This window comes from Ascochyta rabiei, chromosome 12 (assembly GCF_004011695.2).
Source record: "Ascochyta rabiei chromosome 12, complete sequence".
Taxonomy (NCBI): domain Eukaryota; kingdom Fungi; phylum Ascomycota; class Dothideomycetes; order Pleosporales; family Didymellaceae; genus Ascochyta; species Ascochyta rabiei.
In genome coordinates, this window is record NC_082416.1 from 116,967 (window position 1) to 143,887 (window position 26,921).

Genomic DNA, 26,921 nt, shown 5'->3' on the forward strand with positions numbered 1-26,921 from the left:
AGATAAGCATATGTACTAAGAGCAATTCTTACAATACCTAGATTGTTATAATAATAATAATTTAGGTTACTCTATGCAAGTACTTTATAACCCTGTTTAATAGTTAGTAGAAGATAATTAGTTCTAAAAACCCGCAATATTAGTCTAACAACATAATAGGAGCTTCTTATCCTACATTTAGAGTTTAATCCTGTCTAATAATAACAAGGAGGTAGCTTACACCTACTAAGAAGGAGAGGCCTATCTTAGTACCCCTTACATAAAACAGGGAGATAGATTTAATCTACTAGACTAGTAGAAGGTTAATGCTGTAACTTATCTATAACTTACTTATGTAGCAAAAGATATACCTACAGTACTAATAACAGAAATTAGAGTTAAATAGGTGTTTAATACAGATAGGGGGGTAATTAGGGACTAACAGTACAGGTTATCTGCTACTACAATACGCTAGATTATAATTCTAAAGGATTCTCTTGCTTTAGCACAGATACAAGAGGGGGAGGAGGCAGCTTTAGATAAGCTAGATAATCTCTTTAAGCTACTAGCTTGTCCTAGTCTAGAAACAGAGGTTATAGAAGAAGAGTAACACAGTAGTAGTACTAAAGAAACTAGTCTATTAACTCTATCTTAGTAAGAACAGAGGCTGTAAAAGAGAGCAAGGCTACTACAGTATTATGATACATAGTTCTGTTATAAATAGCTATTATAAATAGAGAAAATCTAAGAATTCTATCTTCTATTTAAATTTTTTAAAATTAAGTTCTATATGTATACAGCATTTCTAAGTAGTATACTATTAAGTATGTTATCTGTAGTATTATAGGAGATTAGGTAACTTTAACCTACTCTATCCTACCCCTACCTTACCCCTACCTAACCCCTACCTAACCCTACCCTACCTAACCCCTACCCCTACCCCTAGTCCGTGCAGACTGTACCCTACCCCTACCCTACGCTAGAGGTACCCCTACCCTACTCCTACCTAACATCTGTGCAGACCCTACCCTACCCCTACCCTATGTAGACCCTACCCCTACCCTACCCCTACCTAACGTCCGTGCGGACCGTACCTAACCCCTACCTAACCCTGGGGTACCCCCTACCCTTTTGCCAGCCTATTGTCTAGTACGCGTACTGCAGATCCTAATAGCTTATTAGGCTTTTAGATATTGTTATAGATCTAAGATGTTTATTAATAAAGTCCTTAACGTCTTCCTTAGGCTAGCTTAGGGCTTTCTACCCCTTTCCCTCTAGTTGTCTAGAGAGTGCGTCTGCTACTACGTTCTTCTTTCCCACAACGTGTTAGACCTCAAATTCCCACATATTAAGTAAGGCTAACTATTAGGTAATTAGAGCTCCTAGAAGGTCTGTAGCACTTTAGTTAAGCTAATCTACTAAAGTGCAGGTGTCTGTTTTAATAATAAAGTAGATGCTATATATCTACAGCTAGAATTTCTTAAGGGCTAGTAACAACGCTTTTCACTTATGTTTACGTAAGTCCTAGCCTTATTCTGTAGTAGACTAGACTCCTGATTTATAGCGCACTAGGTGCTAGCAGCCTATTAGGTCTTCCTGTTAGATAACTGCTCCCTAACCTTTCTTGCTGCTGTCTACTAATATAATTACTAGCCACAGAGGTTCTATATAGTAAATAGTTACTAGAGCAGAAGTAGTTATTAGGCACGCTTTAAGTTTCTCTATTGCCTAGCTTGCCTTAATAGTCCATTAGAACTCAGCATCTTTCCAGAGCAAGTTAAACAGAGGTGCTGCAACAGGGCTAAATCTAGGAATTTAGATGTAGTAGTAAATACAAAGTCTAAGGAATATTTAAACATCCTTTAGGGTTGTATAGGGGAGCTACATATTAATCTTTAATACCTTCTTTATTGCTAGGTGCCTACCCTTTTCATCTACAACTTATTCTACTACTCCTATACTGTTATAACACTAATTACTTTTTAGGGCTAAGGCAGTAGCTCCTACTATCTTAAGGTTTTAGAGCACTTAGTTAATGTTTATTATATGCTCCCTAATAAACCTCCAGATCCCCTGTCTAAGCAACTTGTTATTATAGTCTGGTTTTAGACCCTTTATAGTAATGTTGTCTATATATAGCATATAATGAGGATAGGACTAGATCCTAGAGCACTTTTGTTACTATGCGTACAAACTCTACTACAGAGTTTATTATTTCTATTAGAAATGTGCATTAATATATAAGCCTATAGCTTAGGGTTATAAACGCAGTTAATAGGCAAGAGTCTAGGTATAGCTCTATTTAGTTATATCTAGAGAAGATGTTAATAAGGGATATAACCTAGCATCTAGCAAACTCTTCTAAGAACTTATAAGGATTAGGTAGCAGGTTCGCATCTCTTATTATAACCTTGTTAATCTGTTAGGCATTATTAATAAGCTAATACCTAGTGTCCTTCTTCTTAACTAAGAACTATAGGTTACTGTATAGGCTCTTACTGTACTCTAAGACTATATAGTTAAGCTGTTTCTAGATTATTTATTCTACTACGCCCCTAAGTTTCCTTAGGACTAGGAAGCTGTTCTCCTCCTAAGCAGCGTGTAGTATTATGTTAATTTGTACTAAAGGGTAGACATCTATATAGATTTACCTAGACTTAGGGAAATTAAAGTATAAGGCTGCTTCTTAACACTAGAACACCTTAATTAACATCTCTTGTTCCCTAGGCCACAGCCAGTCCGCTACCTTTATTTTCTAAAGCTGTTCTAGGGTTAATCTAGTACCTAATAGAAAGTTAGCAGTGTAGTCCTTAATGTGCCTCTAAAACTACTGCTAGCCCTAATATAGGTTTACTAGGTGTTAAAACTAAGCTCTTTCCTGCTAGTTATAGCGTCCCTCTATAGTATATAGGGTTACTGTTAAATTATAGACTAGTTAGACCTTCTTAGCTTAAGTTTTATACGCAGTACTGCACCTAAGTTTAATAGGGCATAAAGTAGCTTCTCCCTCTAATTATGTAAGTTCAGCCTAATAGAGGCAGTTTAGGTCTAGAAGTATATTAGACAGTACCTTATTATATCTACTCTAATAGAGGTGCTAATTCCCCTTAATTATAGTGCACAGCAGATAGTATTCTAGCTAGGGCCTAACTAGTCTTGCAGTAGCGCATCCTAAAAACCTATTAAGCCTTTGTCTGTTTGCTGTTAGGGTTTTAAAAGGTTCTAGAGAGTTAGGCCTAATGCTAACTCTCCTTGCTCTTTTAAATGTATTACACTGTAAGTAATTATTCTAAATGTCAAGGCCACGGCTCTGCCCACCGTGCCAAGCATGCCTTAAAAAGGTAACAATGCTCACTTTGATAGTGAGACAGCGGCCAGAACAGTACTTATTTGCCCTAAGGCTTCCTACAGGTCAGAGGTGGACGCATCCACATGCCTGAGGCTTAAGAGTAAGGCCAAGAGCCTAACACTAAAAGTGTTGTCTATTGCTCCTACAATAGTTGTATGTAATTTGCAGTCTTTAGAGTAGATAATACACCTTATTTATCTATCTGCCTAGTACTAGAAGGTGCATTATGCGTCTGCTAGGTATAGATTTCTAAGGATAACTAGGCTTAATAACAATTTTAGCACAAAGAAGTTAGTAGGGATTACAATGTTTCTAATTATAACTAGGGTATGCTAAATTATCCTAGTAAAGGCTTTAAATGTGCTTTTAGCGGCCTGTAGATATAAGGACGCTATTTTGTTTAGCATAGTCGTTATTACTAATCTAGTTACTTAAGCTGTCTTTAGCTAAATAGTGTTAAGTTCTGCTCTAGAATCTAGCAGCGCTAACATCTAAGCATTGTTAATAGCTATTAGGGCTTACAGACAGTCTCTTTAGACGTGCTTAAAATTATATTCTTAATTATACTCTCTTTACTCCTTTATAGTCCTTTCTTGTTCTTCTTCTTTAAGGTCTATACTATAAGGATAGTAGAACTACTAGCAAGGAAACATACGTGTAGCTATTAATGTCCTATTAGTGCATAACTTATAAGAGCTAGCTTAAATAATTTGTCTGTTCTAAGCCTCTATATAAACATATTTAGGACATAAGGGTATTATATTATTAACCTAGAAGCGTTATTAACCCCTTTCTTAATTAGGTGCTAGTATTCCTAATAGGTCTAGGTATGCTTTAGCGTAGTACGGCTTGCTAAGTCTTCGCTAGAGCTCTAGGGCTAGTGCTAACAGATCCTTAAGGGATACCTTAATAGTAATTTAGAGGACCTAGCAAACTATCTTGTTTAGGTCTACTATAAGGTTATCTAGTAGTTAGTGCTTTTTTGCATCTTCTTATGTTTTTAGGTTAGGGGCCTAGTTATTAACATCTATTTCTTCTTTAAATGCTACTACCTTAGGGACCTTCTATCCTACGTTTTTACTTTTGTTGTTCTAAACAGTAAAGGTGTAACCTAATAACACTTTAGAAACTGTAGTATCCCTTATATAGCAATTAGTATATATTAGGTTAACTATTACTACAGATTAATTGTTAACTTGTCCTTTAAAGACCTTACAGCTCTTACTTTCTTTTTTTACTATTATAACTGTCTTTAGTCTTTAGGCGTAGTCTTCTTCTTTTAAAAGGCCTAAATCTTAGTCTGTATTAAGGTTTATAACAATACCACTACTAGCAATCCTAATATTACCTTAGGTATTATGTTCTTGCTTGTATAGATTAATAGTAGTTAGTAGTTTAACTACTATATACCCCTCCCTCTTAAGCTACTCCTTAATGCCCTCTATTACTGTTTTTATAATACACGTCTCTAATATGTTATAGATATTACCCTATAGGTTTTTAGCTAATCCCTATGTAAGACATCCTTGCTAGTTAAGGTAGACCTATTAGTTCTAGATTAGCTTTTCTTAGTCTGCGCATGCTAACGCTAGGTAGTCTCCCTTCCTATAAGCATAATAAACTATTAGGCCTCTTAGCTGGCTATATCCCTACAGCGTTGTCTTAGCTAAAAAAGGCCCTTCCTATTAAGTAACAGGGTATTAATTAAAGCTAGTAGGGTTTTACGCATTAATAGGTCTTTAGTATTACCTTTTAAGACCTGTAAGGGCTGTGCTAACTTCCTGTTGTATGTCTTTAAACAAAAGCAGTTCTACTTCCTACAGCTCCTAAGGGGCAAGCAAGAGGTTTATGCTGTTAAGCTTAATCCTAAAGAAATTCTTAATAAGGTTATTCACTTCTTCTTATGTAAACTAATGCCCTAGTAGTATTTAGACTTCTTATTTACCTAGGGGGCGTACTCTAGATAGCCTTTTAAGTATACTTTCTTTGTTTAACTAGGCTAGCTTAAATATGTTTAGGAGTCCTAATAGTTTATTAAATGCCTATATCTTAGTTGCTGTTGTTTTCTTCTAAAATACTAGGTTAAACAATTAAAATTCTAACTTTTGTAAGGCGGCCTTACGAAAGACCACTTTCAATTCAGCGTAGTTAAAGTCCTTTAGGTAGGTTAAAGTAAGTTTGTACTTATGTAATACCTTATTAAGCTATTATTTATTTAGGCTTTTTACTAAGTAGAATCCTTTACACTATTCTGTTACTGTCCTAGCTTCTAGGCATTGTTTAAAGTTTAAACCTAGGGCTAAAGCTGTCTAGGTACCCTTAGAGTAACAAATTTTGGGTTAATAAGCATAAGATACACTAAGACTACAGCAAATCCTTAGTCTCTTCCTGCTAGGCCTTATCCTGGCTTTAAAATTGTTGTTAGAGTGCTTCTTTAACAGCTTGCTAATTAGTTGCTACCTAGGCAGCTGCAAAGTCTATTATGCTTAACTTAATAATCTCTTAGTAAGTATAGTTATAGTAACTAAGAAGTTAGCTAATACAGTCCTTAATAGTCTACTAGTAGAAACTAGAGCATTATTCAATCTCCTTTAGGAATTAGGTTATATTTTCTCTACTAAATACTAGAGGTATGTCTGCAAAAGGGGCTTGCTTATTAGCGTAGGTGCGCTAATTCTCCTAGGCAATATGTCCTACTCTATTAGCAATAATAGAAAGGATTTAGCACAAGTCTAGGTCTCCTAAAGTATTATTACTTAGTAGCAACGCGTTTAGGGTCTCTAGATTTTTAGGATAGAAATAAGCTGCTGTAGCTTCTGCTTCTAGAGGTGACGTAGTAAATCCTCTCCTTACAGCATCCTAATAGGTGCTAGGGAGAGCTTTGTGCGTTAGAGTGTCTAACATACTAGCAAGTTTTAGTTACTGTTATTTTTAGGCGTTTGTTAATGCTGAAGCTTACAGGTAGTTGCTTGTTAGAAGGCGTCTTCTTATCTTATTTAAATAGCCTTTGCTTAGGTGTTCTCTATACGTGTCCTTTAAGGGGCTTCTTTAGTTCTCCTATAGTTCCTGCATCTGTATTATTATTACTTACCTTTATTCTAACGCCTGTAGGATTACTAGGCTACACCCTAATAGATTATGAGTATTTCCTTATAATTTAGTTCTATTATACTTTCCTATTATTTCCTATTACTGTATAATTATCTAATAAGCAGGGGTTTTATAGCCTTAATAAAATTGTAAAAACTATTCTTTACTAGAATTATGTATACTGTATGTAAGGGCTGTAACTATTGTAACTGTATAGACTTTTTACTGCAAGTCCTAATAGATTCCTAAGCCTAGCTTAGTTCTATACTGCTAGTATGTGTTAACCTTTTACTATAAGTCTTAATAAATTCCTAAGCCTAGCTTAGTTCTATACTGCTAGTATGTGTAGACTTTTTACTATAAGTCCTAATAGATTCCTAAGCCTAGCTTAGTTCTGTACTGCTGGTATTTATAGACTTTTTACTATAAGTCCTAATAGATTTCTAAGCCTAGGTTAGGTCTGTAACTGTTAGTGTTAGATCTGTCTAACGCCTTTTACTCTATGCTGTTTTTCTAGGCCTAGCTTAATATGTAACTGCTTACTAGACCTATCTTTTTAAATACTTTATTATAACTGCATAAAAGGACATTATAAAGGAGATGCTGTTTTTCACGTACTGTTTATTAGTGTCCTATTAAGTACTAGCTATAGTAGCCTTAGAGGTCCTAAGGCAGAGGTTTATTAGTGTTTAAGTTGCATATTAGTTACTATTTTTTAGGTAAGAGTATTACCTAATGTAAGAAGGTGGTTGTCTTTAATAGTAAGCCCTAACAGCTTGCTAAGATTATCTAATATACCCTCCTAACAATCACGTACCTCTAATCCCTAATAGCCCTCTAAGCCCTTGCTAGTTTACACCCCTTATAATCACGTGCACCTAAACCCTAATGGCCTTCTAAGCCCTCGCTAGTCAACCCTGTACTTTTACTCCACCACAATAGCTAAGTTTATTAAATTTAGAGTTTTAAAATTGCGTAACGTACTCTACGGGCGAGTCGGACACACAGGCGAGTCGGACACTCAAATTCACACCAAAAATCACAATTCTTAAACCTTAATATCTCCACAACTACACAATAAAATTATTTAAAAATTAATATACTATGCTGTATGTATATAAAGATAAAGACTATAGAAGCGCTTAGCTTTCCTCCTATTAATGTAGAAGTTAGTAAGTAAGATATAAAATACAGGGATTATTTTAGCGTACTTTTAAATACCTCTATGTGTATCTATAATAGAGCTTAGTGCTTCTAGACTCTTTATTCTTATATAGATGCAGCATAGATTTTAAATTTCTAGACAATTTTATTGTGTGGTTGTAGAGATATTAAGGTGTAAGAATTGTGATTTTTGGTGTGAATTTGAGTGTCCGACTCGCCTGTGTGTCCGACTCGCCCGTGGAGTACGTTACTATTAAACTTAGAGCTAAATTATCTAAGACGCTCTGCTAAGGCTGCGCCTCCTAATTAATAAGAGTGCTTTAATTAGTTTATATTTACGCTAGTCTTTAATTAGCTGCTGGAGTCTGCTGGAGTTTGCCCTATTTTAGCGCCGACTTAGCGGAGCGTCTGATTTATGAGATAAGCTTAGGCGTAAGTAGTTCGTTCGGGCTGTCAGCGGCGCACGCAACTCCATTGTGTTGCTTATAGGCAGCCTGTCCGGGGCTGGTACGTAGACTGATGCCAGTATGTCGGCCGATGCCACGGTATTTGACCCTAATGAACCTGGCTCTCTCTGTCTTTCCCAGGCAGAAAATATCATGCTTGCACTTGCATCGACAACAGTCCTCACCATGTCACGCAAGACTCTTCATCTCAGAGCCGAAGCGGCCCCTTTAGAACCCGCGCCATCATCACCCCTGAAGTGGCAAAACAGCTCCTCTCCGACGGCTACCATTTGCACATAGAACGAAGCAGCATCCGTTTCTTCTCCGATGACGAGTACCACTGTAGACCAGCACAATCTACACTTGAAGCGGCACGGGCTGGTGCATCGTCTCCCACTCCAAGTTATCGAACCAGTTCAAGAAGGTTTCCGAGTCGACGCCGTGCTCTGCCAGCATGCTGTAGTCCATGTCCATGGCCCTGGGCGACATGTTGCCGCTCACGCCGCCGCTCATGGTGCCGCTCACGGTGCCGCTCGTGCTCATCTCGCTCCTCTGGTCGGAGCTGTCAAGAATCTCTTCCAAAATGCGCGACAGCGTCTTTGCCGCCCCGGCGCACAGGTTGTGGTTGCCGCCAGACGGCTCCGACGCCCATTGCAGCGACGCGGCGAGCACGCTCGTGTGTCTGATGACTTCAGACTTGGATATGGAGCGTGGAGGGTTAGAACCCTGCTGCATGCGCATGCGAAGGTCGATGGCAAGGACGCCGGCGCTCGGGAGCGCATAGTACAAGAGCTATATACACGTGTCAGTGACATTGGCAACAAGGTACGAGGAAGACGGCTTACCATCCACGCACGATCGCGATGTATGTTGACGCTGTCGACTTGGATGCCGGGGAGAATCATGACCGCTGTGAGCATGCGCATGCTGATCTTGATCAGCGCGTCCGAGGCGCATCTTTGTTGGCGGCAGAGCAATCTCTGCAGCTGGAATTCGTTCTGCAGATGTTCCAGGTAGACCAGCAGCAGCATCAAACATGTTCCCGGTGGGGTACCATCGTTCCAGCAGCTGTGTTTGTACTGCAGATGGCTCGGGATCCGGTTCCACGTCTCATTACAGCGAGTCAATATGTCCCTGACACGATTCATCAAACGCCTACAAGTGGCAAAGTTGGGCGAGAAGGAACTCACTGTACTTTGCAAACCAAATTGTCTTGCGCGCCGCCTAGAGACAGCTCCAAAATCTCCTCTGTGACTTTGCCAAGGGTGTGACGCATGCGAATCCAAGAAGCTGGGCGGATCTTGCAGTCGATGTTCCAACCGGCCATGTCGAGTACGGAGCGAAGGTGGTCTACACAAAAGTTTTCTTGATGGAAGAGGTGATCGTCGACGTCTAAAGGAAGACCGATGTCGCAGTAGTGACCCGGTATCCGGGGTGGCCGGCCAAAGAAGGTGGAGATGCTCTTGTCGACACGAAAGGCGGCGGAAAATAGCTTCTTTCGAGCCTGGACGAGGAAGATTGGCGAAGTGCTCGTCGCCGCGGGTTCCTTGTGCAGACCGAGGGCCAGAATGTCGGTGGAGAGGTCTCCAAGTCGCTGCCAAGAGGCGTGGCCTGCCTCTCTGTTAGAAGCTGAATGGATACAAATGGGTTGTTAGGTCTCATGCTCACTTGCTTCGCCGTGCTGAAAGGTTAGTAGAATGAGGTTCTCATAGAGACACCAGGAGAGTAGGTCGTTGGTGTGGGCATTTTGGCGGCAGAGGGTTATGCACGCGTCACTGCAAGCGGTCAAGAGCTGGGCAAAGGAGGTTTTGCTGATTCCGTCTGGGGTCGTCGCAGAGCCTTTTCCATTCAGCAGAGACATGGACAGAGACAAGCCGGCCCAGGCAAAAACGAGACCAAGAAACTCCCAGCGCAGGTTGTCGCCGGTGAAGAGTGTGCTGAAGGTGCTTGCGTGCATTTCAGGGGGTACCTGTAGCGGCTTTTGCGTATTCCTGGTGGTCTTTTGCGCCAGAACATGCACGTCTCCACTGGCCAGGTGCTGCAAGGTCTCCACAGCTTTCAGAGGGATCAAAGTCGCCGTGGGGGATACTTGGCTTGTTCGAATGTACATGTCGACGAGGGACTGGATAATGGAGACGTGTTGGAGGTTTTGCAGTATCCAGGATCCAAGTTGAAGTGAGCGGCTCAGGCCGGGGTCGTCTTGGCGTATGCCTGCAGAGAGCGTGTCGCCAGCGGGTCTAGAAGGCTGAGAATCTGTGGTAGCGGTCGGCACGTGGTCGACTCGGTCAAAGACAGAGTAGTAGCTGGTGGGGCCATAGTAACCAGAGCCGGCAGGCTTGGGAGCACTCTGCACGTTGAGCTCTACGTCACTACCACCGAAGAAGGAGGGAGGGCGCGAGTGCATGGCGTTGGCTGGTGGGGCCAGGGGGGGCAGGGGGGCGGGGCCAGGGGGCGGTGTATGAGGCTTGCGTGCGGGGAAGTGCCGGCTCGCTCAGCCTGTCACCGGACAGATCCAGGACTCCGAAGCAAGTTTGATATGGCTGCGCGGACAGCTTGTGGGTCCGCCAAGGCGAGCGCGTCAAGGGAGCCGCGTGGTAGACGCATGAGGCGCTGATGCCGCGCGCTTCGCATCTTTGGCAGAATGGGGAGCGATGGTCGCATTTCACCTTTGCCTTTCGACAGGGCTCGCACGAGCTGCGGGTGCCGTTGCGACGCAGCATGGGAGAGCTGGGCCACGAGTGTTTGCGCAGGCTGGACCGCGCGCAGAGGGCCTCGCAGGCGAAGTGGTCAGGCAAGACTGGATGCCATGTGTACGTAGTCGGCGAGACAGGCGGAGGCGAGAAAGAGGGAAAGTCTAGGTGGCATAGCGGCGCGTGGTATTCGTTTGCGTACTTACTAGATGGGGTGTTGGCTGAAAAGCACCGATCCCTGAAAGGGTTCTTGCCCTGACTCATTTCCGACTTGGTGCCTTTACATCCCGTTTCCGTCCCACATCTTGGTCAGCACCTTCTAATTCCTCCCTGTACTTAAAGTATAAAAGCATAAGAAGAATTAGTCTTAGATAATTAATTTTGAAGTATCCTTTAATAGGAATAGAAGATTCTCTGTGTAACCTATCCCAGTGCTCCCATATACCTCGTAGCGGATACCCACGCCTTTTAGAGCCTTTTATCATCCTGTGTCGTTACATTAGCAGGATTCACAGAGCGGCGCAGAATTTACGGACCATAGTTGGGCAGATTTACCAATTAGTAATCACTAAGTTGCTAGCAATTACTAGTTAGTAAGCACCAACAAACTAGTAATTACTAAATAGTAGTTACCAAATTCAGTAAACGAGTAATTACTCATTACTAATCAGTAAAAATGTAAGGGCTTAACTTAAACTTACCTTAGCTATAGTAACACAGACTTAAAATGGTATAGTAATCCATTAGATTAATTAACAAGGGTTTAAATAGTATAAATACCTGTAGCATTCTACTACTACTAACTAGTAATTACTTAGTAACTAACTAATACTAATTAGTAACGTACCCCACGGGCGAGTCGGACAACAGGCGAGTCGGACACTTTTGCCAAGCCCCCACCAAACACCTCCTCCTACACCAATGTCTTCTCAACAGCACTATTTAAACGCGTTAAAGGAAGCGCAGATACAGCTTGCGCTCCAGGCTCTTAAACAAGACGCGACTCTATCTCTGTGACGCGCTGCTGCTATCTACAAGGTCCCTTGAAGCACACTAAGCAACCAGCGCACTAGACAACCTTTACGCGCTAATTCTATAGCTAACTTACAGAAGCTGGACAATAATAAGAAGAAGGTAATTATTAAACATGTTCTTAAGCTAGATGTGCGAGGATTTTCCCCTTAGCTCTTAGATATAGCTACTATAGCTAATTCTTTGCGCGCTAAGCGTAATCTAGGCCCTATTAGCGTAAACTGGCCTAGTACGTTTGTTAAGCAACACCTAGAACTTAAAGTTAAGTTTAATCGCAAGTACGACTACAAGAGATCTCTCTGTAAGGATCCTAAGGTTCTACAGGGCTGGTTTAGCCTGGTAGCTAATACTAAAGCTAAGTATAGCATCTAGGATAAAGACACGTACAACTTTAACAAGACAGGCTTTATAATAGGCCAGATCTCCCTAGAAGTAGTTGTTACAGCTTCAGAACAACAAGGTTGGCCAAAAGCTATCTAGCTAGGCGACTAGGAGTAGGCTACAGCTATAGTGAGCATTAATGCTAAAGGATAGGCTATTCTAGCCTTCCTTATCTTTAAGGCCTACTACCACCTCTCTGCCTAGTACAAGGAGGAAGAACTGCCTTAAGACTAGGTTATTAGAGTCTCTAATAACAGCTGAACTACTAACAAGCTTGGTATAGACTAGATAAACCACTTTAACAGGCATATAAAGGAGCGTACTGTTAGCACCTACTGTTTGCTTATTATTAATAGTTATAAGAGCTACAACTCTCTTAAATTCCAGCAATACTGTAAGGATAACAAGATTATTACTCTCTGTTTGCCTTCTTACTTATCACACCTTATACAGCCCCTTAATGTAGGTTGTTTTACTGCTTTAAAGAAGGCGTATAGGCGCTAAGCTAAAGTACTTATATAGAACTAGATTAACTATATTATAAAGATAGAGTTCCTGCTATGCTTTATACGCGCCTATAACGCTGTAATTACTTCTAAGAATATCTAGGGAGGGTTCTAAGGTGCTAGATTAGTCCTATTTAACCTAGACTAGGTTATAATGGCCCTTAATGTGAAGTTGCGCACTCTATTACCACTACTACCTGTTAACAACAAGCTCTGGCAGTCGCAAACCCTAAGCAACAGCCTTAAACTTAGGTTGTAATTAATGCTTATAAAGACAAGGATTTAGAAGTATATAGATAGTTCGCCTACCTCTATAGTTAAGGCGTTTAAGAAGGTAGCAAAGGGGGCAGCAATAATTGCGCATAAGCTAGTGTTAGCGCAATAGGAGATTACTTAGCTTTAAGCTGCTAATAAGGCAGCTACACAATAAAAATTACATAAAAGAAAGTAAGTTTAGGCAGAAGGGACCCTAACAGTTAAAGAGGGCTAGCAATTAACAGCTCTTAAGGAGTTTAGGGCGCGTAGTAATAGGAAGAAGGCAAAGAAGCAGGTGTGCGCTGAAGGAGGTGAGCCCTCCTAAAGGCGCTGTGGATGGTGTAATCAGACAGGATATAACGCGCGAACGTGTAAGAAAGAGGTAGAAGTAGTTTCTGAATAGTATTACAGACTATACTGCACGTTGCAGCACTAAACTAGGTTGTTTTAGGCCATAATAGGGTGGTGTTTGGTGGGGGCTTGGCAAAAGTGTCCGACTCGCCTGTTGTCCGACTCGCCCGTGGGGTACGTTAATTACTAAGGAAAAAATATATTATTTACTAAATAGTGTTTACAATTTGGTAGTTACTGAAGCGCTAAGCTACTTTCAGCGTTACTAGCTAGTTGCAAAGTAGTGACTAAGTAATTACTTAGTAAACCTTCATCTATGTCACGGACGGACTCAGGACTGATGGTTCAGTGACGGAGTGCTGCGATCCTTGTGAGCTCCACCTTCCGCACGTGGCTTAGCGCTGATAGTCCAGTTGATAGGTACCGTCCATTTACATGTTACGAAGGGCGCCCTGCACCCGGCCGAGCATCGCAGTGCGCGGTCAGGATCACAGCAACGCCAGACGCAACGACAAAGCCCAGACGCCCCTTGAGCATCATGGCCCCAACAAACACACACAGCAGTCACGGGTGGGCTTCCTGGCGAACCCATCACCATCCGGCATGCTATCATCCGTGCCACAACACCCTTACAGATCACTAGACAGCCTTGTCCACTGCCGCCCCACGTGTTGAGGGAGTGGTGCCCCTTCAACACACCTGACAAGGTCGGAGGAGCTTCGTGCGAAAGCGCTTGTGCTGAGCGCGCTTAGCGGCACGCACGAGCGGAGCATCGCGCTTGTGGAGCCGGGAGCCGCGTTGCGACGAAATGCTGCTGCCGCTGCGTCTGGTGGCAGCTCACACCACACAACACAGCTGCATAGGAAGGGAAACATGCTAGAAACGCTCGCAATGGGTTGGACCTCGGAGCGGACACTATACCTAGTATGGTCTACGCCAACCATCTTGAAGTCGAATCGGCTGTCAGAGTCGCTCTTCTCCACCTGCCCAATTGACATGCCGCACTCCGACATGCTCGTCCCAATGGGGTTGCCGCGCATTGCGCGTCAAGTACAGTACCTACGTGCTTCAGCTGTCCACTTGCGACATTTGCAATTCAGTCTTGCACCAGCTCTTGCCCCTTATCGCCGACAACATGTTCCAGGAAAGTGCATCTGCGTTTGCGCCTCTCCAGCCAGCACAAGACACCACCAAAATGCCACCACCTTCCCAGAACATCCTGCTGGCCAGTCGCGAGGGTAAGGCGAGCAGCACCCTGAACGCCGGTAGCTGCTGACCGGCACAGGCAACGTCGTGTGCGAGTGGGCATTGGAGATGGCGCGTTCACCTCAGCCCGCCTACTATCACGTGCTCCGGGTGCACATGAGCCTTCCCCCCAAGACCGACGACTCCTTTCATGGCCAGACGATTCAAATCGCTGAACCTCCGCCTGGCTTGAACTCCCAGTGTTCTTCTGCGCTCGACTTTCTCGATTGGGCTGCACGCCTCGTTTGCGTGGGCAGCGGCGGCAGGCATGCAGCCACTGTACAGATCATCTTACCCGCCCAAGACGGATGCATTGTGCGTGCAGACATACTCCGCCAGCGCCTGGCTACCAGCAAGTCCATGGAACGAGTCGAGGAGTTGGTCTCCCTCGATCAGCATATGACTGCCTTTCAAGAGAGCCAAGGTGCAAGCACAGATCTGCTCAGTATCCTCAGCTACGCCGCTGGTGCCATTCTAGAACAGCAGCATATCCAAAGCTCGCCAAGCGTGAACCAAGAGCTGCAGGCCAGGCTTTCTTTCCCATGGATCTGTCAGCTACCTCGCATCTCGGCCAGCACTTCCGTTGTAATGCTAACCATTACCAGGCCCTGCTCCATGGACTCCGAAACGGCTGGTCCTCGTCGGCTGCAGGCCTGAAGTCATCATGGAGAAGTGGCTGACAGCAGCCTTCAACCTTGGCATTCACATCACCATCGTTGGACAGCATGGCCGATGGCTGCAACACCAGGGCTTTTGCCAGCCTGTGCAAAAGTATATCGATATCGACATGGAGCTGGACGGCGGCTTGGCTGATCGCATTGCCGACGCCCTCATCAGAGATGGCACCGCCTACGACGGCATCACCACCTTCACCGACACCTATTTCGTCGACGTTGCAAGGGTTGCAATTCGTCTCAAACTGCCCACAGCGCCCTTGTCGGCCGTGGAGACCGCCGTCGACAAGTACAAGACTCGATCTCTGTTCCCTGGAGACTGCAACTCTTTCCAAGTCGACAGCTCCGCACAACTTCGCCAATCCATGTCAGACGGTCTGGTCACAGCATACCCGCTCATTGTCAAGCCCAGCCAGGGCTGGGCCTCGGAGGGTGTCTCCAAGGTCACTAACGAGGCAGAGCTGTTTGCTGCCGTCGCTGCTCTCGAGCCTGCAAAACACGGCACTCGCATTGTCATTGAGACATATCTCGACGGCCCCGAGGTCGACGCCAATTTTGTGCTGCAAGACGGAAAAATTCTCTTCTACGAGCTGGTCGACGACTTTCCCTGCACATCGGAGCGAGACGATCTCCCCGGCCAAGAGAATTTCTTGGAGACTGAGATGCTCTATCCTTCGAACCTGCCAACCAACGAGTCAGACATCATCAGAGACGAGCTGAGGAGTATGCTTGTCAAGCTGGGATTCCACACCGGCGTCTTCCATCTCGAGGCCCGAATCACCAACTCTTCAATGGCTTTTACATCGGCCAATGGCGTGGACCTGCGGCCCCATGGCAAGCAGTTGACTAAGGCTCCAACCGCCACACTGCTCGAAATCAACCAGCGCGCGCCTGGCATCATGGCTCAGCATATCACGGCATTCAAGAGCGGGGTAGACTGGACTGCTTTGCATCTGCTCGCAGCTTTGAAAGATACTGTGCGCTTCACTGCGCTGGCGCACGAGTACGCGCCCGAGGCTCAACCCATTGCTGCAATCGTCTTCATCAACACCGAGTTTCCAGGAACTTACAACGGCGAGTGCTTTGCTGTTGATCTGAAGAGGCGGCGCCCTGATCTCGGCGCCATGGTCTACCAAGGTGGCTCCTACTACCACTATACCAATCCCATTGCAACAGCACCCAAACTCGTTGGTCATTTGCTTGTGTCATCTGACAAGGGCCGCAATCATATTCTTGCTGCGGCAAAGGAGATGCGGAGAGAAATTAGACTTCCCATTACACCATTCCGGGCGTAGCTAGTACTCCAGTGCATAGTAGATGAATTGAACCCAGAGAAAGTTTGCTCGGCGGACTTGCAACCGATAATGTGCATTCCCTTCAAGCTGACATGATCAAAGCCCTATAGCACGTGTCATAATGGCTAATGATAAGCAGTGGCTAATGCATTTTAGGTAGTGGAGCTGCCGACGGGACAGAGACTTACAGGGGCGCATTATCGGAGTAAGTTGGGCGAATTGAGCGTCTACTCCGAAAAAGAGGATTAGATTTTACTCCATTCGGCATACCGTATCCGACGCTCGAACTGAACGACCACAAGCATTGGGTAGATGCATGGAAGGTATCGGTCTCGTATGCTTAGTTCGGAGCCATATGCTCTGTCGTCTCCTATAAATCACTCGACCTGTCACTTCTCCCACATTCCTAGGATGATAGCTCCCTGCATGCTCCTTTGAGCCGCATCCAACATCGATCATGGACACGCCCGAGGAGAAGTATTCGTGAGTCTCACGTTTTTTTGACGCAAAAGATAAGACACTGACAGTACAGATTCCCCATTAATGAAGGCTCTGCGTCGATGCCCACAGCCTGCTCTCAGCAGCTTATTGCTGAGACCAATTATTTCGAGGAACCGACCGAAGAGGATCTGAGGACATGTCGACGAGAGGCAGATAAGCTGCCTAAAACGGCTATCCTTGTGGCCGTGGTCTCTCTATGCGAGCGCTATGCCTACTATGGCTTCTTGGGCATTCTCCGTGAGCATCACGACTCGTTCAAGAAAGCAACTGGCTACTGACCCACGGGCAGAGAACTAAATTCAAAATCGCAGGGACGACCCGTTGCGCCCTGGCGCCCTGGGACTCGGCCAGGACATTGCCTCCTTGATGATCAACTGTTTCACTCTCGTTAGCCAAGTCACGCCTCTCGCGACGGGAGCTATTGCAGATTCATATCTTGGTCACTACAAGACCCTTCGCACCTGTTTCTGGTTAGCTTCAACTCTCGTGCAGCCTCTGCTTAATACACCAACTTACTTGTTTGCAGCATGTATGCCGTCGGACTTACCATTCTTCTGATAACGTCTCTCCCGCCCTTGCTGAGGCAAGGCTCCGGACTTCCCGGTCTGATAGTCGCCCTAATTATAATCAGTCTTGGTGTCGGAGGTGTCAAGTCCACGTTGCCGCCATTCCTAGGTCAGTCGAATCGCTACACCCGCTTGTCGCACAATCTCGTTGCAGCTGCTAAACTATGACGACACTTAGCGGACCAATGCCATGCGTCCAAGACTAGAATCAGCATCTCCAAGACAGGAGAGCGAGTCATTGTTGACCGAGAGGCAACCGTCGAGTATGCTTTCAACGTCTACTACTGGTAAGAATTCACAATTCTCTTGAACCACGGTCGGGTCTGACACAAAAAGGTGTGTGAATATCGGTGGCCAAGCCATTGTTGCATCAACATTGCTCGAAAAGAACATTGGTTTCTGGGTCGCGTTTCTGATATGCACGTGCGCCATCTTCCTTGGCCTCACTCTGCTCTTCCTGGGCCGAAAGCATTATGGTGAGACCTTTTAAACCAGTCTGTCAAGCGTCGCGAGACGGAGTCTTAACACGCTTCAACAGTCAATCTTCCTCCAGACGGCAGCGTTCTCCCATCGGCATGGAAAGTCATCTGCATTGCCGTCAGACACGGGTTCCGGCTAGACGCCGCCAGACCTAAAAAGGTGGCCGAGGATACTGGCAAGACAGTAAAGTGGCGTGACAGCTTCATCGAGGAGATGAAAAAAGCGTTGGTCGCCGCGCGCATTGGGTGAGTGGTCGTCCTTGATCACCCCTCCAGAGACGCAACCATATCTGACTCCCAATAGCATCGCATTCGTCGTCTACTGGCTCTGCCAGAACCAACTCACCAGCAATACAATCTCCCAAGCAGCCAACATGGAGACAGGCGGGATCCCCAACGACTTGATGCCCGACCTCAACGCCATTACTGTCCTACTGTGCCTCCCACTAGCAACGCACGGCCTGTACCCGCTGCTGCGCAAGCTGCGCATCAGCTTCCCGCCGGTGACGCGCATCGCGCTCGGCTTCCTGCTCGAGGCCATGGCCATGGGCTTTGCGGCGGGCGTGCAGGGCTACATCTACGCGTCAGGCCCGTGCTACGACCATCCGCGCGCGTGCCCAGCGTCGCCAGACGGCAGCCTGCCCAATCGCGTCAGTATCGTTATGCAGATCCCCATATACGTCTTCGAGGGCCTCGGCGAGATCTTCTCAAACCCGGCCATGTACGAGTATGCCTTCACCGAGGCGCCTCAGAGCATGAAGGCTGTGCTGCAGGCTTTCTTTGCCCTCACCGCCGCAGCTGGCTCTGCGTTCGGCCTCGCTTTAACCCCAACGTACAGGGACCCTCACTTGCTGGCCATGTACGCGTTGCTGGCTGGCGCCATGTTTGTCGGCGCCGTTGGGGTGTATGCGCTTCTACGGCCGAGGCGGAGACGCGGCGATAGCGAGGCTGGCTCATGAGTATGAACGAGGCCTGGGAATACTTCACAACTCGCGGCGACTGAGCCTCCGACCATCAGCGGCGAAGATGCGTTTACTGCGATAATGTCAGGCCGCTACCTGGAGAAAAGCTTGACAATCGACCCCAACGATCCATCCGTCGGTTCCTAACACTTAGACCGTCACCATACATGTCAGTGCTTTGGCCGACACCTTGTTTCTAGCCTCCCTTGCTGTATGTTATGTTTGTGCAGCAGCTTTTCCATACTAAGAGATGAATGTAGAGATTCGATATAGGAGTGCTAGCGAGGTGATGTCGTTGATCTCGCTCTATTGCTAACAGTGGTTCCGTGGAAAGGCGTGCCTAGCTCTACGCACAATGAGATAGGTCCTATCTTACTCCTAGGTGCAACTATAACATAAGATAGAAGCAAAACAATCTACAGCGGTATGTCTGTCTGCAGTTTGTAATAGTGTATGCTCTCTGTAGCAGAACCGACTATGGAAATCAATCCGTCGCCGTTATGACCGGAGTGAGGTCCTTGTATTGACAGGAGATAAGAACAAACCAAAGCTTATTGAGGACGATTGTGGGGGAGATAGACCATGTTGGTTCAGACGAATGCTTCTTGTCTTATACACATCTACCCATCTCAAATGTACGCTTACAAACAAGAACAAGCCCAATGCAATCCTTTTGTATACTCTACAAAACACCCCAAGTTAAAGCAATGCCCAACCACTTATTCAAACTTAAGCGTTTCCCTGTTCCCGCTTCTCCTTCTCTCTGATCTTCTTCGCACCATCCTCTCTCTTGGCACAGGAGTAGACCATCTTGTAAGGTCCAGGTGAAAAGGGCGACAGGATCGCGACGACCGGTTTACTCCAAGTAAGGACATGGCCATCCGACAGTATTATGGAAACGGAATGGTAATCGTTGGACAAAGATCCACCTGAGCTATCCGCAGAGACAACGCTCGTGTTGCGGTCCGCTTCTGGAAATGTCGCAGGGTCCACCTCTATGCCTAAGGTACGCTCTGAACGGCCAGAGACAGGCGGGCAGGGGGCGGGTGCGCTGGGAGGCGCAGGAAGATACTGGAGGGCTTCTTTAAATAGGGCTTCGATGGCCTTCGTGCTCCTCACCGCCAGGGCTGGTGACCATTGGAGATGAGGATGAGGATTGGCTGCTAGATCCAGCCTTTGAGATACGCAGTTGCTGCGGATAGATTAAGATGTAAGGAGGTATAGAATGTCGTGGATTATGATATATGTGCAGCTGAACATTCACCTGTACTCTTAGAGGCTCACTAGCCTGACCAAACACTATTAACTGCCTGATTCTGTCTGCTTTTCGGGAATGGTGGGAGGTGTGCAATGCCAAAGTCGGATTTTGCGTTTGGCCACTTCCCCCAGCACTTAGCTGTCGTGTACTCGCCTACAATCCCTATTTTGCCTAAGGATCTGCGTCTGCTCTATATACTTAAGGGCCTTAGCAGCTAGCTGTGGCGTACTTAGGATAGTCTGGATGTTGTCTCATCCGGACAGGTTGCCGAAGATGCGGCTTTGGAGGTCTCTGCGCTTGCTGCAGTGGAGGAGAATGTGCGTGACGGTCTGCCGTCTCGCTCCGCAGTCGCAGCGCGGACTGGTGACGTCTGGCACTCTTCGGGCGAAGAGTAATTCGTTGAAACCAGGTTACGAGATCATCTTTCATGGTTCTCTCGAGCATGGACATTTATCACAGGTGATTTTGATTAGGCAATAACATTATGATTCAAGCGATACAAAGGTTACGAATCAGGTGCAACCCTCCCCCTCCCCCGGTTTCTTTCGCAAGCGAATGCCATACCTTAGCACTGGTCTCATTCGTCGCTCGTCTTGTTCTGCCTCTCAACATAGATGCGATGGCCTGCGTAATTGCCATTGTCATCGTGATAGATATGCACGGTTTGAGATTTGTTGCTCTTGACCTGTTCCTCAGTAGCCAACAAGACTGTGGCGTGCTGCCTAGAGTCTGTGTGACTTGTATGGGTAGGGTTCCTGTTCCAAGCGTTCAGTGAGCTGACTGACTCTTAGACCTGGTCCAAAATACATGCATACTTCAGCGTAGCTACGGTGAAATGAGCTAGATCCGGCTGTTTGGTAGCTTGGTGAATCAAGTTGAGCGTTTTGTGTCGAAGGACCGTATCTCTTATTCTCTGCGTGAACTTGACGGCACTATGCGCGATGGGAGACATGTTGAAGCTGGAATTGACGGCAAAGAGACGATGAATTCCGGCGACGTGCGGTTTGTGGTGCAATCTGGAGCGATATTGCCACAGATGTGAGAATGCATCTACTTATACGCCATCTGTTTACAGGACTCGGTAAGTGCCCTCTCCGAATCATGTTTTTGGATGTAAGCAGCTGCACATGTCTTCGTTGGTGTGCTACTACCCGCAGCCGCAGGGTTTAGCGCTTAAATGCCGCTAATTTTCTTGGCATCACATCCCTTTCGCCACTTGCTTTCAAGTAGTTAGACGCCTCTCGCAACCCAACCCGTGCGTGCGAAAGCATGAATTTTACTAGAATAAGCGCTTGCCCTCGCAGCATAGCAGCTCGGAAAGCGCTGGCATTCAGACCGTTTTTGTGGGCGCCTGCGCCTTTACGTCCACTTTCTTCTACGTCAATTCAACCCTTCCAGCCTGGTCTGCCGATGGACTGGTCCACACATAGTTGTGACATTGACGCCGAACCTTTGCATCGTTACCACAGGGGTGGCTATCATCCTGTCCATCTGGGAGACTGCTTAAATAATGGCCGGTACAAGATTCTACACAAATTGGGCTGGGGTGGATACTCGACTGTCTGGGCTGCGCGTGATACAAGGTCTTCCTCTCCGCAATATATTGCCACCATTCAGGCTGACGTACTGCTAGGGAAAAAACTTTTGTTGCAATCAAAATATCAGTATCCGAGCCTAATCACCAGAGTCAAGAGATTACCGTCTTGCGTGCCATAGCGGCGGCACATTCGAACCAACCTGGCTACCACTATCTTATGACCATGCAAGATCACTTCCAGATCAATGGTCCAAATGGAACCCACAACTGCCTTGTGTTGGAACTGTTGGGACCAAATGTGGCCGATTTCCTTGACGCTCATCCGGGCATAGACAGGCTTCCTGGAACGCTCGCGAAAGCTATTGCAAAACAGACCTTGCTTGGTTTGTGCTTCCTTCATGATCAGAAGATTGCGCATGCAGGTACGATATAGCGTCTCAGCGTTCGTACTGACTATGCTTACTACTCCCAGATCTGCATACCCGCAACCTAGCCTTCACAATTCCTTCGTTACATATTTTGCGAGAGGAAGATCTCCTTCAGAAACTGGGGAAACCCGAAACAGGACATGTTCAAAGAACCGATCGCCAATCACTTGAGCCTAGTGTACCCCAATACCTTGTCAAACCCACTTCCTATCCAATAGATGCTGAATCTTCATTTAAATCGATCAAGATCATTGATTTCGGCCAATCTTTCTTGAACCATGACAGCCCTAGCGCCCTTCACACTCCACTTCCTTTTCGCGCCCCTGAGATTATCTTCAGAGACAAATTGGATCATCGCGTTGATCTCTGGAGTATGGGCTGTATAGTAAGTTCAACTTCTGGGATACAGAGCCCTAATAAGTATCAATAGGAGGCTGACGATCTTGGCTAGTTGTTTGAGCTTATTGTCGGACAACCGCTGTTTGACAGCTTCATGACAACGCCTGCAATTCTTGTCCGTCAAATGCTTGAGACAAGTAGCGACACTTTGCCAAACCGTTGGCAAAAGGACTGGCATGCTATGAATGGAACATTGTTCAGCGACAGTCCCGCTAATACCCTCCAAAGTTGGCTGGAGGAAATGTACTATGATGGAGAGAGGACTGAGGATATGAGCCGAGAGGACATTGTACGGGTTAGCGTGCTGATCGGAAGTATGCTACGGTTGGAGCCTTCCGCCAGGGCATCACCGAAGACCGTTCTTCAGGACGCTTGGTTCCAGAGAGACTGACGCAGACGGTACGGTAATTCTGCTTCTTGCTTCCACAATGTTGAGATGGCGTGGTCACGATGGAATTTCATTGTCTCTGCACTAACGGCGACCATATGCATGCGATAAATTAGGCTGATTACAGTAATTACATTATCGCTGTTTGCGACGTTTCGTCAACGCCAGCAGTGGCCCCATTTTTGCTTTGCTGACCCTCGAGTTTTTGAAATAACAGCGGACGCAGCGGGTGTGGGGAGAAGCTTCTAGAAGCAATCGCCACGATTTGACCACTCTGGTCAAGCCGAGGTGCAGAGGTAGGTCGCCAACGTATGCCCCTTCGCTCTCGAATATTGCTACTAAATGCCAAAGGATGCTGAGCAAGAGCTCTAAAGCCCCTCCCTAGGCCACGGGACACCCTCTGCGCTGGGACATGCAAGGGGTACCTTGACTTAGAACATCTCGTTTCTTCGCACACACGGACATCTGCTTTAAATCAAGGAAGCTAAGTTCTACCGTTAGTTATACAGGTCTACAGGTCGGCATACCTCAAAATTACGTTACCTTACTACCTTTACACCAAAGTTACAAAGACTTTCTTTTGTGTCTAATGATGTTTCCGTGCTATTATACAACTTGGAGGCTTGCCGTCTCTGAAAAATGCGGTGTCTAACGACAAGAGCCTTCTGATAAATCGTCTAGCACTAATCAGCCTCGTGTCCGCTGTCACATCTAACTTCGTGCAAGATCGACACGATCATCGGTACCTTGGCCCGCGCTAGAAAGCCTTGCGACGTACTACGTAATCATCGCAGGTTAATTTACACGCAGTAGCTGACAGCTTTGTGGTGCTATGTTTGAAAAGTCTGAGCAGAACGCTACATGCTGAGTGTCTGTAGAATAGCGTAGAATAAAATACATCACCAACTCTTTTGGAAAACCCCCAATGAGCGTCAGCGGAGATGAGCAGGAAGCAGGCTCTGTACTACTTGATAAATCATAGTATAAGCCTCACCCCAGGCCTTCAGGCCTCCGCGGTCACATGCTCCGAGCGGAGAAGAGCCACGAAAGGCTTTCATGCGTTGCGTTATGGCTCTAGCTCCTAATCTTGTGACAGGATGTGCGCTTGGCGTACTATCTATAGCTATCCTAGTAACGAAAGGATATTTCATCTACATCAAACTAAGTCACCGAACCACAAGACAATCGCTATTGACGAAATTCCTCGAGTTTTCACCGTTAGTGCTCTCTTTCTGCTGGGCAGCTTACCATGTCACGCGCGAGCTCACGCTGGCAACTTCCCTTGATCTTACCTTCGTACTTGCGACGAACTGGACCAAATGATGAACCCAGACATTGGAGAAATTGGTACTTGACTCTTGAGTGTCATCTACGCGCCTGAGATCATGACATTGATCTCAATGGGAGTGGGACACTGGCATAACAGGGGAAACGAGGTAGATCAAACCTGTATTGTGATTATTATTGGTGTGTTATGCAGTTGGAACTTTGGGTACTATGATGTTGCAGTAAAGGGTCACGATCACGCAGGGCAGACCATAGACACAAGCCGGCCAGATCAGGAAGACCGAGATTACCAACCCACCCGATCTTAGTCCTAGACTAGTGGGGGATCAGACAAGTATATATTCGTGATTCTAAACCATAGAAATAAGACAAGGAACTTATTTAACTCTTTATCACTTTGATCCCCTTCTCTAGTTATCTTGGCTCTAATAGTTATAAATAATAAGTCTAGCGTTATAAAGACTATATAGTAGATTCTCCCTACGTACTTTATATAGCTAAAAAGCTAGAAAAGATTAATTATATACTTTTAAAAATCCTCCTTCATAGAAAAAAGAATCTAATTGATCGCACTAAGCCTTGATTAAGTCACGTGTCTCCTTAGTCCCTGTCACCTGACCAAGCGCTGACACTGTAATTGCTGCTTACTTGTTGTCCTGTTGTTATAATTACTGTGCCGCAGGCACATGTAATTGGTCTGATCCTTCCCGTGTTCTGAGGATCGTAACAGACTATCCCTTTAAGAACCCCTGTTACCGTGCTTTTTCCTAGGATCTAATTGAACAATTACTTACGGACTTTGTGTAAAACGTGAAACTTAACAGTGCCTCAGGCTGGTAAACTTGCTGCTCTTGTGCCTTGTATAATATGCCCCTGTAGCTTATCTGTAGGTCTTGCGCTCTGGAGGAGGTAGCTTTCTCTCTGCAGCACTCTCTTTTGCCGTCTCACATGCTCCTTCTCTACTCTCAGCTCTTGCTTCTCTCTTCTCAAGCACTCCTTCTCAAGCCTGAGCTCTTCTTTCTCCAGCCTCAGCTCCGCCTTGTCATTCTTCAATTCTTCCCGCTCCCGCTTCAAGTCTGCCTTCTCCTCCTGCAACTTGTCCACCTCTTCCATAGCCTTGTCACAGAACTCATCCATCTTGCACCCCACCCGCTCGACCTCAGCCTCCCCGCACTCCTCTATCATGTCTTTGAACTCGCCAAACCTGTACTCGGCAACGCACTCAAATTCCAGCCTCTTGCCCTCGAGCTCGTCGAAGAACTGCGCGTCCGCGGCGTTGCGGAGGTGGTTTGCATGGCTCACCGTGTGGTGGTAGAGGCTGCTGAGTTCGTGCTCAATGCGGTGCGTCATATGTTCGCCGAGGGAAACGCCGAGGGCTGAGAGGACCGGTGGTGGGGGGGTGGTGGAAGTCTGGCTTGCCATGGATTGCAGCGAGGGTGTGGGCGATGGCGATGATGCTGTGAGCAGACGTGGCAGGAGCGAGGGTATGAGGGTTTCTAGCATGCTTGGGATGATAGTCGAGGCTGTTTCTTCGATAACACGTCGGAGATCTGGCTTGTTTTGGGATAGAGGGTGCCCTGGGCAAGATGCAACGAAAGGTGCAGGCTTCTGGCTTGTGGTGTCAAGGTTGATATACGAAGGTGGACACTGTAGGCTGGATGCGGTGGACTTTGGCAGGTCTGGAGGCAAGGCGGGGAGGGGAAGAAATCTTGGGTTTGGTGTTGTTGCAGTGGAGGGCAGCGGCTTCGGACTTGGTGTGGCTACGCTGTCCTTCTCAGTTGGACTCGTATGTGTATCTGGATATGGCGAGAGCAGCACTCGCTTCGGCGGCGGCGAGGAGGGCGTTGGGGTGACTGCAGAGTGTTAGCTCGATTTCCATTAAGCGCTCCTTCTCATGCAAGACTTACCATGTCTGGGTCGTTTATTGCCCTCAGTGTACATAGGCGGTGCCTCCTCAACTGGCGCTTCGTCTTCGGTCGTGGCATCGTCTCCAGCGTTTTCAGCGTTAAACACCGACCAATCCTCGCGCCGGTACTGCTTGCTGTAATGTCTTGAGACTGGGAAGCCAATCAGTTGCTCCGGATGGTCAACAAGGGTTTGGAAGATGTTGTGGTGGTCGCGGTGCAGCCAGTTGTAGTCAAAGAGGATGTGGAGCTTGGTGGCCTTGGCAAGGTTGGCGAGTAAAGTGAAGGCAGCCTCGTGGTCCAGCTTGGGCCTCACGGGTCCAAGAGATGATGGAGTCCACACAGGGCACATCTTCTTCAATGTCAGGGACAGCGTCCGTATCTGGGGGTTGCCTTGACGCGACACCTGATCCAGCCGCCATTGGGGAAGGGGAATGGTCGCAGGTCCTAGGGAATTTTTGCCAGGCTTCAAGTTATCGGCATCATACTGCATAATGAAGACGTGCTTAGCATCGTAGCCATGAATGAAGAGCAATGATTGCAGCAGGAGGGAGGCCGTCGCGCGGCCCTCGTTAAACCTGAAGATTAAAGATGATGATACGGGCGATGCATGGGACGCTGGATAGACCAGTACAGGAATGCCACTCCTGCGAAGGTCATGTGTCATATTGCTAGGCTACGAGACTACTCACTAAGACTCCCCTTGCGATACAATCAAGAGGCGCAAGGAACCCACCCACCCGAGCTTTGCGCGT

At 46.4% G+C, this 26,921-nt stretch overlaps 8 protein-coding genes across 9 annotated transcripts, besides 24 other annotated features; 5 read left to right on the forward strand and 3 right to left on the reverse strand.

Moving 5' to 3' along the window:
• Positions 1 to 129: part of a dispersed repeat that runs on past the window's edge.
• A 451-nt stretch (positions 130 to 580) lies between these two features.
• Positions 581 to 730: a dispersed repeat.
• Positions 731 to 841: 111 nt separating this feature from the next.
• Positions 842 to 1,092: a tandem repeat.
• Positions 861 to 954: a dispersed repeat.
• Positions 1,002 to 1,085: a dispersed repeat.
• Positions 1,093 to 1,190: 98 nt separating the features above from the next.
• Positions 1,191 to 1,530: a mobile genetic element.
• Positions 1,531 to 1,782: 252 nt separating this feature from the next.
• Positions 1,783 to 2,666: a mobile genetic element.
• A 340-nt stretch (positions 2,667 to 3,006) lies between these two features.
• Positions 3,007 to 3,272: a dispersed repeat.
• A 6-nt stretch (positions 3,273 to 3,278) lies between these two features.
• Positions 3,279 to 3,430: a dispersed repeat.
• A 25-nt stretch (positions 3,431 to 3,455) lies between these two features.
• Positions 3,456 to 7,346: a dispersed repeat.
• Positions 7,347 to 7,394: 48 nt separating this feature from the next.
• Positions 7,395 to 7,835: a mobile genetic element.
• Positions 7,834 to 8,005: a dispersed repeat.
• A 380-nt stretch (positions 8,006 to 8,385) lies between these two features.
• Positions 8,386 to 10,432, reverse strand: EKO05_0007134 (uncharacterized protein; the record flags this gene model as incomplete). 2 transcript variants are annotated; one of them, XM_038944525.2, is made up of 4 exons in its annotated part: positions 8,386 to 8,820; positions 8,874 to 9,162; positions 9,219 to 9,639; positions 9,697 to 10,432. In XM_038944525.2, the coding sequence occupies 4 exons, from the start codon at positions 10,430 to 10,432 to the stop codon at positions 8,386 to 8,388; spliced, it is 1,881 nt and encodes a 626-aa protein (XP_038792399.2). The 2 variants fall into 2 exon arrangements, with proteins under 2 accessions (XP_038792399.2, XP_059492950.1); XM_059636967.1 differs by having other exon boundaries at positions 8,386 to 9,162.
• A 726-nt stretch (positions 10,433 to 11,158) lies between these two features.
• Positions 11,159 to 11,220: a dispersed repeat.
• A 54-nt stretch (positions 11,221 to 11,274) lies between these two features.
• Positions 11,275 to 11,392: a tandem repeat.
• A 7-nt stretch (positions 11,393 to 11,399) lies between these two features.
• Positions 11,400 to 11,502: a dispersed repeat.
• A 6-nt stretch (positions 11,503 to 11,508) lies between these two features.
• Positions 11,509 to 11,556: a tandem repeat.
• Positions 11,509 to 11,565: a tandem repeat.
• Positions 11,558 to 13,427: a mobile genetic element.
• Positions 11,926 to 12,119: a mobile genetic element.
• Positions 12,421 to 12,632: a mobile genetic element.
• Positions 12,427 to 12,632: a mobile genetic element.
• Positions 12,430 to 12,626: a mobile genetic element.
• Positions 13,355 to 13,438: a mobile genetic element.
• A 940-nt stretch (positions 13,439 to 14,378) lies between these two features.
• Positions 14,379 to 16,457, forward strand: EKO05_0007135 (uncharacterized protein; the record flags this gene model as incomplete). The annotated part of the gene is made up of 3 exons (XM_038944546.1): positions 14,379 to 14,481; positions 14,529 to 15,038; positions 15,094 to 16,457. The coding sequence occupies 3 exons, from the start codon at positions 14,379 to 14,381 to the stop codon at positions 16,455 to 16,457; spliced, it is 1,977 nt and encodes a 658-aa protein (XP_038792398.1).
• A 457-nt stretch (positions 16,458 to 16,914) lies between these two features.
• EKO05_0007136 (peptide transporter ptr2) lies at positions 16,915 to 17,236 on the forward strand (the record flags this gene model as incomplete). The annotated part of the gene is made up of 2 exons (XM_059636968.1): positions 16,915 to 16,940; positions 16,990 to 17,236. The coding sequence occupies 2 exons, from the start codon at positions 16,915 to 16,917 to the stop codon at positions 17,234 to 17,236; spliced, it is 273 nt and encodes a 90-aa protein (XP_059492951.1).
• Positions 17,237 to 17,485: 249 nt separating this feature from the next.
• Positions 17,486 to 18,253, forward strand: EKO05_0007137 (peptide transporter ptr2; the record flags this gene model as incomplete). Its single annotated transcript, XM_038944576.2, has 4 exons — positions 17,486 to 17,633; positions 17,703 to 17,811; positions 17,861 to 18,000; positions 18,063 to 18,253. The coding sequence occupies 4 exons, from the start codon at positions 17,486 to 17,488 to the stop codon at positions 18,251 to 18,253; spliced, it is 588 nt and encodes a 195-aa protein (XP_038792397.2).
• Positions 18,254 to 18,377: 124 nt separating this feature from the next.
• On the forward strand, positions 18,378 to 18,962 carry EKO05_0007138 (peptide transporter ptr2; the record flags this gene model as incomplete). Its single annotated transcript, XM_059636969.1, has 1 exon — positions 18,378 to 18,962. One exon carries the CDS (start codon positions 18,378 to 18,380, stop codon positions 18,960 to 18,962), a length of 585 nt encoding a protein of 194 aa, XP_059492952.1.
• A 1,838-nt stretch (positions 18,963 to 20,800) lies between these two features.
• EKO05_0007139 (uncharacterized protein) lies at positions 20,801 to 21,175 on the reverse strand (the record flags this gene model as incomplete). The annotated part of the gene is made up of 2 exons (XM_059636970.1): positions 20,801 to 20,978; positions 21,039 to 21,175. 2 exons carry the CDS (start codon positions 21,173 to 21,175, stop codon positions 20,801 to 20,803), a joined length of 315 nt encoding a protein of 104 aa, XP_059492953.1.
• Positions 21,176 to 21,492: 317 nt separating this feature from the next.
• EKO05_0007140 (Non-specific serine/threonine protein kinase) lies at positions 21,493 to 22,978 on the forward strand (the record flags this gene model as incomplete). The annotated part of the gene is made up of 4 exons (XM_038944556.2): positions 21,493 to 21,806; positions 21,857 to 22,182; positions 22,233 to 22,573; positions 22,640 to 22,978. 4 exons carry the CDS (start codon positions 21,493 to 21,495, stop codon positions 22,976 to 22,978), a joined length of 1,320 nt encoding a protein of 439 aa, XP_038792396.2.
• A 1,855-nt stretch (positions 22,979 to 24,833) lies between these two features.
• Positions 24,834 to 24,991: a mobile genetic element.
• Positions 24,992 to 25,090: 99 nt separating this feature from the next.
• Positions 25,091 to 26,833, reverse strand: EKO05_0007141 (uncharacterized protein; the record flags this gene model as incomplete). Its single annotated transcript, XM_059636971.1, has 2 exons — positions 25,091 to 26,115; positions 26,170 to 26,833. The coding sequence occupies 2 exons, from the start codon at positions 26,831 to 26,833 to the stop codon at positions 25,091 to 25,093; spliced, it is 1,689 nt and encodes a 562-aa protein (XP_059492954.1).
• Positions 26,834 to 26,921: the final 88 nt, after the last annotated feature.